Source organism: Misgurnus anguillicaudatus, chromosome 16, assembly GCF_027580225.2.
Source record: "Misgurnus anguillicaudatus chromosome 16, ASM2758022v2, whole genome shotgun sequence".
NCBI lineage: Eukaryota > Metazoa > Chordata > Actinopteri > Cypriniformes > Cobitidae > Misgurnus > Misgurnus anguillicaudatus.
Genome location: NC_073352.2, coordinates 31,873,225 through 31,887,400, shown reverse-complemented (window position 1 = coordinate 31,887,400; position 14,176 = coordinate 31,873,225). Strand labels below are relative to the sequence as shown.

At 37.4% G+C, this 14,176-nt stretch overlaps 1 protein-coding gene across 1 annotated transcript in view; it reads left to right on the top strand.

Annotated features, from left to right (window-relative positions):
- The window catches only part of cplx1 (complexin 1), a 61,832-nt gene extending 47,907 nt beyond the window's left edge, over positions 1-13,925 (top strand). The window contains exon 4 of the mRNA XM_055177658.2: positions 9,868-13,925. Coding sequence (XP_055033633.1) covers positions 9,868-10,065 — 198 coding nt within the window. The 3' untranslated portion in view covers positions 10,066-13,925. The remainder of the gene's footprint in view (positions 1-9,867) is intronic.
- Positions 13,926-14,176: the final 251 nt, after the last annotated feature.

Genomic DNA, 14,176 nt, shown 5'->3' with positions numbered 1-14,176 from the left:
ATGGTCTAATCGGATTCTATGGATTATGCTAAGTTATGATAATAGTGGTACCGCCAGACCCGGAGATCAGCTGAATGGATTCCATAACGGTAAAAATCAAATGTTTAACTCTAGGGAAGATGAAGAATAAGCCTATTTTCATAAAAGTGGAGTGTCCCTTTAAGGAACAGTTCACCCAAAAATGAAAATTCTGTCATCATTTACTCACTCTCAGGTTGTTACAAACCTGTATACATTTCTTTGCTCTGCTGAACACAAAGGGCATATTTTTGGGCACCATTAACTTCCATATAATTGTTTTCCTACTATGGAAGCCAATGCTCTTTCTGCTTGATTACAAATATCTTCTATTGTGTTCAGCAAAACAAAGAAATGTATACATGTTTGAAACAACTTTTTTTATTTTTGGGTGAATTATCCCTTTAACATAGCCTGGATAACAATAGACCAGTTTTATAGAGAATAAAACATGGTCTGGGAACCATATGGTCATTTTCTCGTATGGTTTACGAATGCCCAGAGCCGTTTATTGGGCACTACGAATGTCTATCAAATGAGTCTGTACTTGCTCATAGCCAGTTGTTACAATTATACCAGATGACGTATGTAGTTTTGCAATACATGTGCACACAGCTGAAAGCTATGCAACTAAACCGGTAGCTGTATATTGATATTGAAAAGCAACAATTTTGGCACTGTGACAACCACGGTACAGGCATAATGACAATATGATATTAATAAATACTGCCTACCATTTATAAGTTAATTGTACTTTGTCGAGGACGATGCCTAGCAGGTTAGTCCTATAAAACTCTGTGGCTATCATGTCTTGCAATATCCAAACATCCTTCTTGGATATGAAATTTGTTTAACGCCAAAAGTTGCTCTTTTTTAAATAAACTTGCGTTCAAACTACTTACAACACTGTCTAGGGCTGCATTGAAAAGTAACTTCGCGTCTGCTGCCATGTTGGATAAACAAAACTGCTTTGGTGTGTCGCATAGACGTCATCATCGTCTTGCTGCCCCCTCCCCGTTCTGTGATTGGTTCCCTATTTTGGGGGCAAAAAAGGTCCATAGTTTCCATGCTAGACTTGCAGAGTGAATAAATTTGCGCGCAAGGCAGCAAGGGGAAACCCAGGCTACCTTTAACATTCAAATATATTTAAAAATAAAGAAGGTCATTCTGCACACTCATAAATGATTTTGCTCATTATTTTTTAGCTAATATAACCTGTATGATATTCTGGTATATACACTTTTTCCTACACCCCATGACGCATTGCGCGATTATAAAACCAACCTCCGGTTTAATGTAAACAAACGCTTCTCTGCTGTGTTATTCTTTTACATCAAAATGTGAATTTGCCAGCCCGATCTCATGAGAATTCGTACATATTTTACGATTTGGCTAATTTGTATGAATTAATGCGAAGTTAATCGTGTAAAAACGTGATGCGCAGCCAATGCCTGACCAATGACCACCGGTGGAACCAGTTTAATTCACTTACCCGTTCACATACCCCGATAGTATTTATATATATAAATAATATATATCTCTCTCAAGGGTTTTTCTCCTCCTAGGAGTTTTCCCCCTGGACTAGCTAGGAGGGTTTTTCTTCTAGGGGGGTTTTTCATCTCCTGGAGAGTCCGCCACCTTTGGCTTAACTTAATACTTTACTGTATACGTTACATTATTACTATGCTCGCTTTTCTATGCTTTTCCTACATCTATTAATGTAAAGCTGCTTTGAAACAATTAAAAATTGTGAAAAGAGCTATATAAATAAAATTGAATTGAATAAAAAACAATAACGAAACCCAACCCCTAACCCCAACATCACAGGGGTCAGGCAAATCGTAAAAAAATGTACAAATGTGGTCATACAAATTAATACGAAATGTAGTTCTAAACGTAGGTTCGGGAGGAGTCTAAACATTCAGGCCTGTCAATCATCATTATGTGCGTATATAAGGCAGCCTTCAGGCCTCCGGGTCCAGCTGCTATTTTTTCCGGCATCCCTCCTCCTCCCCATCTCCTCCTTCACTGCTCTCTTTCTTCCTCTGTGCAGTTTCTGTTGCAGGGGGTAGAACTTGGGGCTCGAGCCCCGGCCTCTGGTTCGCTCTCTTTGAAGGTGTACAGCTCACTTTGAGGACAGCGAGCCAAGTTCGTTTACCATTAATCATTAAAGGGACACAAGGCAGCATTTTTATGTTAATAAATCATCTTCGTAAGTCGGTATATGGTTAAATGACTCATTACATGACGAATGAAGACTCTCTCGCCCGCCCCTACCGTCTGTAGGAAGAATACCCCACTTGCAAGTTCGCTGTATCCGACCCGGTGTCCTTCAGTCTCGTATAGTCTCAGATATAGAACGCATTTACTCCCAGACACTAGGGGGAGCTAGTAGAGAAATAATACTCAGACTTGCCTTGTGTGCCTTTAAGACATGAATGTGCAGGCGAACTAGTGAATAAGCCACCTCGTAAAATATGTATGAATTGCCATGAGATAGCATTGGAATTTGCACACTCACAGTGCTTATAAACACAAAACGAAATCATAAATGCAAAGTGTATTCAAATTCAACACATAAATCACAAAACAATTTACTGCCGTCAGAATAAGCTGGAAACGTCTGCTGGAAACTTTCACACATAATTGTTCTTGCAGCAGTATTCCAAGGAAAAGGTGGATAGTTATTTAAAGGGATAGTTCACCCAAAATGAAAATCTTTTCATCATTTACCTACTCTCAAGTGTTTACAAAGCTGTATAAATGTTCGGCTGAACACAAAGGAAGATATTCTGAGCAATGTTTGTATTTTTCCTACTATGGAAGTCAATTATGCTTCTGTTGCTTGATTGCAAATATCTTCCTTTGTGCTCAGCCTTCAATAAATTTATACAGGTTTGTAACAACATGAGGGTGAGTATGAGACAGATTTTGTTTTTGGGGGGGTGAACTATCTCTTTAAGGTTAGATTCATATCAATGGAATACAAAAAGTGAGATGGAGTCTGTACTGTGGAAATGCTTTTTTCTTTATTTGTTGGACTTTTTAGAGGTAGACTGCACATTACATTGTGGAGAGTTGCAGTTGAGTGTTATGCTGTGCAGTGGGAAGGATAGGCCCCTGAGGGATCATGCTGTGAACCAGAGGAACTGGGAAAATATAGCAGCAGTCCAGCTCTGTCAAGCTTAGAGACTGTGGAGAAACAGACTGACTTGAGTCACTACACTGATACCGACATATGCTTGCTTCTCTGCTTGATAATATATAAGAGAGATATAAAAATTGAACTATTCTGTATTATGTTTTTATCACAGTTTTAAGGATATACACTCACCTAAAGGATTATTAGGAACACCTGTTCAATTTCTCATTAATGCTATTATCTAATCAACCAATCACATGGCAGTTGCTTCAATGCATTTAGGGGTGTGGTCCTGGTCAAGACAATCTCCTGAACTCCAAACTGAATGTCAGAATGGGAAAGAAAGGTGATTTAAGCAATTCTGAGCGTGGCATGGTTGTTGATGCCAGACGGGCCGGTCTGAGTATTTCACAATCTGCTCAGTTACTGGGATTTTCACGCACAACCATTTCTAGGGTTTACAAAGAATGGTGTAAAAAGGGAAAAACATCCAGTATGCGGCAGTCCTGTGGGCAAAAATGCCTTGTTGATGCTATAGAGGTCAGAGGAGAATGCGCCGACTGATTCAAGCTGATAGAAGAGCAACTTTGACTGAAATAACCACTCCGAGGTATGCAGCAAAGCATTTGTGAAGCCACAACATGCACAACCTTGAGGCGGATGGGCTACAACAGCAGAAGACCCCACCGGGTACCACTCATCAACACTACAAAAAGGGAAAAGAGACTACAGTTTGCACGAGCTCACCAAAATTGAACAGTTGAAGACTGGAAAAATGTTGCCTGGTCTGAGTCTTAATTTCTGTTGAGACGTTCAGATGGTAGAGTCAGAATTTTGCGTAAATAGAATGAGAACATGGATCCATCATGCCTTGTTACCACTGTGCAGGCTGGTGGTGTAATGGTGTGGGGGATGTTTTCCTGGCACACTTTAGGCCCCTTAGTGCCAATTTGGCATCATTTAAATGCCACGACCTACCTGAGCATTGTTTCTGACCATGTGCATCTCTTTATGACCACCATGTACTCATCCTCTGATGGCTACTTCCAGCAGGATAATGCACCATGTCACAAAGCTCGAATCTTTTCAAATTGGTTTCTTGAACATGACAATGAGTTCACTGTACTAAAATGACCATCACAGTCACCAGATCACAACCCAATAGAGCATCTTTGGGATGTGGTGGAACGGGAGCTTTGTGCCCTGGATGTGCATCCCACAAATCTCCATCAACTGCAAGATGTTATCTTATCAATATGGGCCAACATTTCTTAAGAATGCTTTCAGCACCTTGTTGAATCAGTGCAACGTAAAATTAAGGCAGTTCTAAAGGGCGAAAAGGGGGGTCAAACACAGTATTAGTAAGGTGTTCCTAATAATCCTTTAGGTGAGTGTATATTATAACACGCTTGTAAACATCTGAAATTATCATTGAATTTATGAACATCCCAAAATGTTCCTCTTGAATAAAACTATGACAGACATAAATATAATCACTTAAATATAACATAAAAATATCAACACTAAATAATGATCCTCCAGTACAGACTTGTCATTTATAAGTTCATCATGATAATTTACTCTCAGTCTCAGAGATTGTATGCATGACTTCACAAAATGGTGGATGATCTCTTGCGAGCTAACTCAGTTTGAGTAAAGCTGCTACATTTTTATGCAAAGCCTTGTTGAGGGGATGGGAGGTTAAAGAAAGCCTGTCTTTTCCCATAAGCCTTCACCCCACGAGTCTAATTTACCACAAGGATTAAGGAAAAAATCCCTGCATTCAGTAAAAATACGTGACTGAAATACTGAGAAAAGCCCTTATGTCTCGCCAGCTGAACTTCAGGGTTTGCCAAGCACTCTCTTCAAGCAAACCGTATAAACATTTCCCACACTAAGCTGTGTTAATAAGATGCCATAAGTACATAAGTGACAAAAACGACGTTCCCAGTGGACTTAAAATCTTGGTTGGAGGGTCAGCTGTTGATTATGCGAGTAATTAGTTAAAAAATATAATTATTTTATTTATTTATTGGAAAGACATCCAAATAACGAACTGTATGTCTCAGTATCACGGCAGATAAGTGTCCCAAGATGGTGTGGCGAGGTAATGACATACAATACATTCACCGGAGAGGTGTTTTTTATTTATTTAACATAAACCAAAATTTGTTAATCGTTAACACTCTGGGGTCCGACCATTTTGGGACAATGGCAGAGGTTCCTATATTTGACCTTTTTTCTGTTGCTTTAAACATATTAATGGCCATTATACAACAGTTCTTTCTGGTTCTCGAATCTGATTGGCTAAGAGCTATGCGATATTGTGCTGTAACCGCTTCACCTTTCGTATCATTCCTCACTCTCCGTGTGTCTCATTAGTTTACTAGCTCATAAATCAGTCTGTCAAAGATCAGCGCTCTTGGATGTTACGTTAAAGTTAATGGGAGAAATGTCTTGTCACATCGTGTGGACGATTAACACTTGGAAAGAGGAATATAAACACTCGTTTTTTTCTGGAGCTATATTTCTCATCAGAACGCGAAAACACAGTGGAACTGCAGGTAAGCACCGCAGCTTTTAAATGTGGACATTGATCATTTACTTTATCGTGACGTGACTATTAAAACATGTTATGAGATATCGCCACTGGTATAACGTTATTTATAAGCAGCATGCAAAAACATCTCTCTGACACTTATAAAAAACAGTTTTATATAGTACTGACAAGAACAAAGTTTAATAATAATAATCGAGTGCTCGTATCACGTTAAGAATAAATGAGAAAGCAATAGTAACGTTATACAAGTAGTTTTATTAACTTTTACCTCGCGCCAAAACAATAACAACACAAAAGACACTAAATATGAATTAAAAAACAAGTAATAGTTTGATCATGACACCAAATACTGCTGATTTGATCTCATTTTGACGATCATAAACAAACAAAGCCAACATGAGAGCCAGGGTATCTCTGTCAGAGATGTAGCCCAGAGAGGGCGGTGGTCAGCGGGGCGAGTGAACACTGACGTCCGCTCATGCTTTGGTTCTCATTCGTACCGAATCTCACTAAGCAAACGTTCAAACAGGCGCTATCTTTACTAATCGACAGCAGATTTAAATATAATACATATACATTCTCGACTGAACTAATCTTAAAACTACACTTTGTGACCACGAAACGGTAATATAAAGTAACGGCTTTTCCGTCCATTGAGTTGTTATGAGCTTCAAAGCATCCGAAAGTTTTACCTGTCATTCTGGCCGCCCTCAAATCCGTGGCGGAAGAAGTAGTTCTCAAACAAAGAGGCTTTTAAAATTACTCCGTTGTTGTTTTCTAGTTTTCGTTTTTCAAACGTGTGCCGTCGAACTGTTGTATAAAAGCAATATCGCTCTCGGAGTCGTGCGATATAGCTCTATATCATCACGGCCGTGACTGCCTCCGGCACTCGACCTATGGTCTCGTGCCTCTGGCCTAATCACAGCCGTGATGACACAGAGCTATATCACACTCCTACTCGAGCGATATTGCTTAAATATCACATAACATTGTATTTAGCACAAACTGTGCTAAAATAATATGTGAGTAACATGTGTTTGTATTTTTAAGTAAATAATGTTTATGCGATTGTCCAAATAAAAGGGGCCATGATGTTCTTGTGGTGGGATGGGGCTTACTTAAGGCGATGGAGGTGCACTGAAAAAACACTGTGTTATTTAAAAATCGAGGAACTGCCATTCAATTTAGCACAGTATGCTGATCATAGCAGCAGAATTATCAAACGGTAAAACCGCATTACGTGTGGGCATTAGTAATGCACAGGTCGGGGTTTTTTCCAACCTGCGGGTCCCACATTTATGAAATTATTAGCCGCTTAGTCTTCTGTTTCTTTAATGATGTAAATTCCCGACCTTAATTTCCCCGCACCTCATCTTCAATCTTCACTTTTGTTTCCCCGTTTGTTTTGTTGTTGGCTAGTGGCAGAAGCTGCTTTTAAAAGGTTTAAGGACATTATGCAAGTTACGTTGCTGCGTAGGCCTACATAGCAACATAACCTTATCAAAGAACCTTATAAAATATGAAAAATATATTCCCAAATAAGCTATAGGGAACATACCAGCCTGATCTCACGAGAATTCGTACATATTTTGCTAATTAAAAGTTGGCTAATTGAATTCATACGAAGTTAATCGTGCATAAACGTACGATTCTCATGAAAAAAACCCAACCCCTAACCAGCACATAACCCTAACGTCACAGAGGTCAAGGCAAAACATACAAAAATATACAAATGTGGTTGTATAAATTAATACAAATTATCAATTTGTTATTTTTTATAATATTTTTTATAATTATCACGAAATTCTTGTGAGACAGCGTTAAACATACATGGGTTTTTAATGACCCACCCCAACCCGCCCCGCAAATAAGTGACAATTTATTTACCCGCCCCAACCTGCAGGGCCTGCTGGTTATGAGATGACCCGCGCTAAACTCATGCTATCAACAAAAATAATATTATTTTATTTTATGGCCAGTTTTTGCCTTTATTTAGGAGAGGACAGGGAGGAGAGAGGGGTATTGGAACGGCAAATGACCACGAGTCGGAAATCAAACTCGGATCGCCGAAAGTACCACATGTCGGAGCGCTGCCCACTACACCATCGGCTCCGACAACAAGAAAGCACTTTGAGCCTACTTGAAATGACATTAAAATATTCATGATTTACAATAATGGTAATCTACCTTGTTATCAAAGTATGATAGTAACAGACTTGACACAACTTTGGACACAAATATACCTGCAATTATTTAATCATCCATATATGAAGAGTTTCGTTGCAAAACGAGATAACTCCGTTTTTTAAAAAATTCTGAAATCTCGTTTTTTGGTTGTGTATTTTTGATTTAAACCTTCATAACTTAAAAAATACAGCTAAGTAGCACCATAAAACAAAATAATAACATGATAACATAATTATAAACATGTTTTGACAATAATGTTAAAAAACTGATTTATCTCGTTTTGCAACGAAACTCTTCATATATAAAACATAAAATATGATGTGAGGACTCTTCTACTTAATTTACCTGTAGACTAATCTTTACTGTGCAATATGTTTTCAAAGGGCTTGAACCTTACACACCAAAAAATATTAAATAATGGATTGTTATTTTAGCTTCAGACCCTTTGGGGGGGGGGTGAAACACAGCACAAACAGACCATTTTTCATCTAAGCACTTCTCTAATGAAGTGAATTTCTCTGCCAATATCCGGAACAATGTTTTAAATGAGCACATTTATTTGCAAATGAGAAAGTGTCTCTGATCTGCGAATCATTAAGCTTACTGTCAGAATCAAATAATCAATTGACTTGCCAGGTGGCGGGGTGCCAAACTTGAACCGGAGGTACACAGTCAGCACCATCCAATTTAAACAGTCCCCAAATAAACATCCAGGTTACGAGGCAATCTAGAATTGAAGGTATTGAAGGTTAAATCCTCTCATGCTCATCCATCTGTACACTAAACAAAGAGATACAGACCAAATTGGAAAGGTATGACAACAAGCCTGTTAGGAATAAACGTTTACTGTAGTTGAACAGATTGCACCGTTGCATTGTGTCTTAAATGATGGAGTTTATTAAGTTAAAGGAATATTCCATTTTCTTAAAAGAAAAATCCAGATAATTTACTCACCACAATGTCATCCAAAATGTTGATGTCTTTCTTTGTTCAGTCGAGAAGAAATTATGTTTTTTGAGGAAAACATTGCAGGATTTTTCTCATTTTAATGGACTTCAATAGACCCCAACATTTAATACTTAACTCAACACTTAACAGTTTTTTTTCAATGGAGTTTCAAAGGACTATAAACGATCCCAAACGAGGCATAAGTGTCTTATCTAGCAAAACGATTGTCATTTTTGACAAGAAAAATAACAAATATACACTTTTAAAGCACAACTTCTCGTCTAGATCCGGTCCAGAGCGACCTAACGTAAATGCGTAGTGACGTAGGGAGGTCACGTGTTACAAATATAAAACGCACATTTGCGGACCATTGTAAACAATAAACTGACACAAAGACATTAATTAGTATCAGTTGACATACAACAACGTCGGAATGGTCCTCTTTCACCCCACTTGTAAACACTGGGGCGGAGTTTCACGTTAATCCTCTGTGACCTCTTGACGTGATGACGTATTGCGTCGGGTCACGCTAGTGCATGACGACCGGATCTAAACGAGAAGTTGTGCTTTAAAAGTGGATATTTGTTATTTTTCTTGTCAAAAATGACAATCGTTTTGCTAGATAAGACCCTTATGCCTCTTTTGGGATTGTTTATAGTCCTTTGAAACTCCGTTGAAAAAAACTGTTAAGTGTTGAGTTAAGTATTAATTGTTGGTGTCTATTAAAGTCCATTAAAATGAGAAAAATCCTGCAATGTTTTCCTCAAAAAACATAATTTCTTCTTGACTGAACAAAGAAAGACATCAACATTTTGGATGACATTGTGGTGAGTAAATTATCTGGATTTTTCTTTTAAGAAAATGGAATATTCCTTTAAGGGCTGCTTTTGGTTTTCTAAGCATCAGACTCCCATAGACCTACATGGTAGAGAGCCCACACACATTTCTGGAGATTTGGACATCACGGAGATACACTCAGTAATGACTAACATGATGCCGTTTTATCTTTCAGTATGGTATCAAGAAGAAGGAAGAGAAAGAGGCCGAGGCCCAGGCAGCTATGGAGCAGGCGTCCGAGGGCAGTTTGACCCGTCCCAAGAAAGCAATCCCTGCCGGGTGTGGCGATGAGGAAGAGGAAGAGGAAAGCATTGTGGATACAGTCATGAAGTTCCTGCCAGGCCCACTTCAAGATATGTTCAATAAAAAGTAACAGTTTTGATCCGTCGTACCGAAAACATTGTCATGGAATCTACTTTCTATTTCCCCTTTCTCGTATTTGTTCTAAGATCTCTGGACTTGATCCGCGTGCCAACATCTGTCTTTAACTGAGAGGTTAAAACATATGTGACATTTTTTTATAAAAAGTGTGTGCGTTAGAAATGTTACATATGCATGCTTACATTGTTTCTCCGTTGAAAGACAAATCAAATGAGTCCAGACCTTAGAGCAAATATATCCTTCATGCTTCATTTCTTTTCTTTGTAAATAGCCAATGAAAAAAGAACTGTATGTGAATACAGATAAATATATACATAAATTGATATATATCGATATAGATATAAAAATAAACACTGACTAAAAGCCATAACTTTATCGTGGAGAGATTTCTCCAGCTCACATTTTGATTGTTGCTCCATGTGCTTTACCTATAAAATAGTCTTTATAAAGTTTCATTTGACATCCGTTTAGTGTACACAGTTTCAGCCATCATGAATTGTAACATTTGACTACAGACTGTAATATGAAAGAGAACATAAGTTTATAGCTTTGTTTTATTTTTTAAGCATGCCACAATATTTCATTTAACAGTACAATGTATCCCATTTCATTCGACATTTTAGGTGAAATGCATTGAAATTTAAGGCAATAACTTGATTTTGGATTTTGTTTGGTGTTGGTCCATACACGTCTATGTAGTTCTTCCTATAAACTATATATATATACGTCCCTCATTATACATCATACTGTACATACCAGACTGTAAAGTCTGAATTTGATCGATTAAAATGGAATCAGATATATTAGCTAAACGGATCAGCTTGATGTTACTACAAATTGACTTCCTTGTGCTTTTGAGATAGTGCAGAATGTTATGGGTGACATACAACCACAATTGGATCAATAGGGCTATATATTAATATCTTCATTGCTTTCATCGCTGTACAATAAATCGAAGTATTTAGTGTCTACATTTATTTACGTTAGCACTCACAATGCGTTTGTGAGCAAACGTTACGTAAACAGACAGTGACAATGGTGCAATATTTGTTTCGGAATGAAGATGTCCTGTGTCGGTTGGTTGAATATGGGCAACTGAACCCAGATCAGCAATAACAGACAATCTTCATGAGTATATATATATATTCAGCTTATTTGCTTGAGAATGTTTGTGTGCAGACGCGGTGTTGTCTTCCTAGTTTCAGTCTACGAAATGAGCTTAGTAAACGGAGTGAAGGAGGATGTTTTTATTATTTATTATAAGGTCAGCACGGGTCACTGCGTCTCTAAATAGAGACCGGCTCTTATTTTTAAGCGGGAACGTGTTGCTGCTTAGCGATATATATTTATCTAGAGCTTTCAAAGTTAACCCACGTGATGTTTTTGTGCAAGTGAAATGAAAGTTTTCTTGTAAACGTATGCGTTGATGCGTTAACTAATAAAAATATTGATCGACAGCTCTACTTATTAAGCTTGCTTGTTGCTATAGTTCACGTAAGGCGCTGTTTTTGTTGTTTCGAACTGATGAGAAGGAAAACAGCGGGTCTGAGTTCCTCATTAATGAGAAAATCAGATTTGGAAGAATTAAACGAATGTCTCCTTTTTTCTAAGATTAAAAGTCATGGCGTACTTGAATAAGTATGGTTGTAAGCTGTGAGTATGCTCCAGCTACTGTAAATTACTACATTATTCATCATTGATTTGCGTAGATCACAAGCTCATCTCAAAAGTTTGTGTTAGTGGCAGATCATGTATGTTTAAATGTCAAAAATAGGCACATTTTACTATTTAGAAAATTGGGTATTTGTATAATTGCTGCCATTTTATTGCTTTGAACATTCCTGATATTCCAGACATTCCATCTGGTCCTAAAGAATTTATTGGTAATATTCAGATGTAATTTCATGCGAATATGAGTGATAAAATTGTATTCGGTAAAAAAGATTTTTATAGCACATTGTCAAAGTGATGTCATAGTGTAGCTATCTGTCCTGCCAACTACATGCAACAAGAAGTTCAATATTTATTCATGTTTGTTATACGAATGTGCTTACAGATTCAGACCGTGTCCTTCTAAAGCTAAACAAACTAGCCAGTTGCTAAGATGCTTCATTTATGAAAAACTAAAATTGGCATCTTCCTGTAATGATGTTTCAAAACTTACTGCCACTGTAGTTACTATTTCTGTGTTCATTTGACTTGTACCACTTTTGGATATATGAGATTTAACTAAAACATTAGCGTAGGATATTATCTTTAACTAAATACATTTTGTGCAAATGCAATTGCGAGAATAAAAACAATGTTTAAAATCAACCACTGATCCACCAGATTCAATGTGTACTTTATATTATATACAGTAGGGGAGCACAAAGTATGCATTTAAATGATTTTTTAGTCCTCGCCGATGTGATGTGGTGAATTTTCATTGGCTGCACTAATGTTTAAAAACTGCCTGAAGTCCATGATGTCACCCATACTACCATTGCTTATGTTTTATTAAACCAAAGAGGGTTGGTAAGATTGCATTTTATTGTTATTTTACCATTATTTCTCTTTTGTTAAGATATTTTTACATGACTGACTGTGTTTATCTCTGTGGGGTTTAGGTTTTGTCAATGCTCAAAGAAATGTCTTAAAGGGATAGTTCACCCAAAAATAAAAATAAAATATTTCTTGCTGAACATAAAATAAGTTATTTTGATAAATAATGGTAACAATGCAGTTGACAGCACTCATTGACTTCCATAATATTTTTTCTGTCAACCATCATCTTGCAAAATATCTTCAATTTTTTGGTCGAACTATCCCTTTAAAGTCTGTGTAAAGTCTGATACTAAACATGTTCTCAGTTTGTCACAACGCAGAAAATGTGTTATTAACCACCCAGACAAATTTGCATGATAAAAAATAAGCGTTCAAAATTTTCTCTGCTCTCAAACGCTGGGGGCGTGTCCCCTGTCAGGGCTGAAACCCCGCCCACTCACGGGAAAACCTCCTCCTCTCTCAACTTTTAAATACCTTTACGTCCTGAATGGATGCTCGCATCGGGATTGTGTTGGGGTTGCATGTGTCATCAAGCCATGATTTTAATCTCGCCCCAAAAAATACTCAGAAATGGAGAAAACTGTTTAATGACTTTACACAGACTTTAATTTCATGGTTTAAATGCTTCATTGGATACAAAATGGTTTCACCTACTTAGCAAATGTATTTTTTTTAAAGCTGTACCTGTTTAATTAGATACTCTGTAATGAAAAACATGAATCAAGACATTATTATTGTAATATTCTGATACTGAAGAACATCTATGTAATCTACTTTTAAAACTCAATTCCTGATCAACATTTAACATGCATTCACTCAATGTAACTCTCTCTCTCTCTCAGATGCTATAAGATAAAACTGCCTAACACAGTAACGTGATGAAATATCCCATTGTTGTTATCTGAATGTACGTGTCTGTTGTCCTATTGCATCGTCCTATGCGGTTTCCTCTGTGTTGAAAAGAGAACGTATCTCGTTGTAATTTTCCGTCTGTAATTTTTCTGTAAGTCTCCTGGTGGTTGTATTTTGGAAAAATATGTTTCTAATTTAGTGTATTTCTTTTTAAAGTTACTGTAAATTCTCTCACCCACCTTCCTCTCTCTTTGTTGATGAATTGTATGCATGCATATGATCTGTGCACTGTACGTGAGGTTGTAAGTGATATTTCTGTGTGTCCTCAGTGTTTACCGAGCGCTTCACCTGTTGGCCTCACTGCATGCATCTGTTATAGACAGATTTTAGACTGTAACATTCCTGCCAAATGGAATCACCACACACGGATAATAAAGTGATTTCATATCAGTTGCTTATGGTTGTGTGTTTCTGACTGGGCCACAAAATCTAGCATTCGGCAATACAAATTTTACAACACAAAGTGTCTCAATATCAAAATGTAATGCTTGTGCATTTTCCTGTCTTGTTTCATATTTCTCAGAGCTGTTTTACATTTCCTGACAAATCTAAAATAATTAAATAAACACAAAAGGGCTCCAAACAGAATAATCTGTCTCATTCAAAGGATGATTTTTTTCAAAAACGTTAAACTGGTAATCATG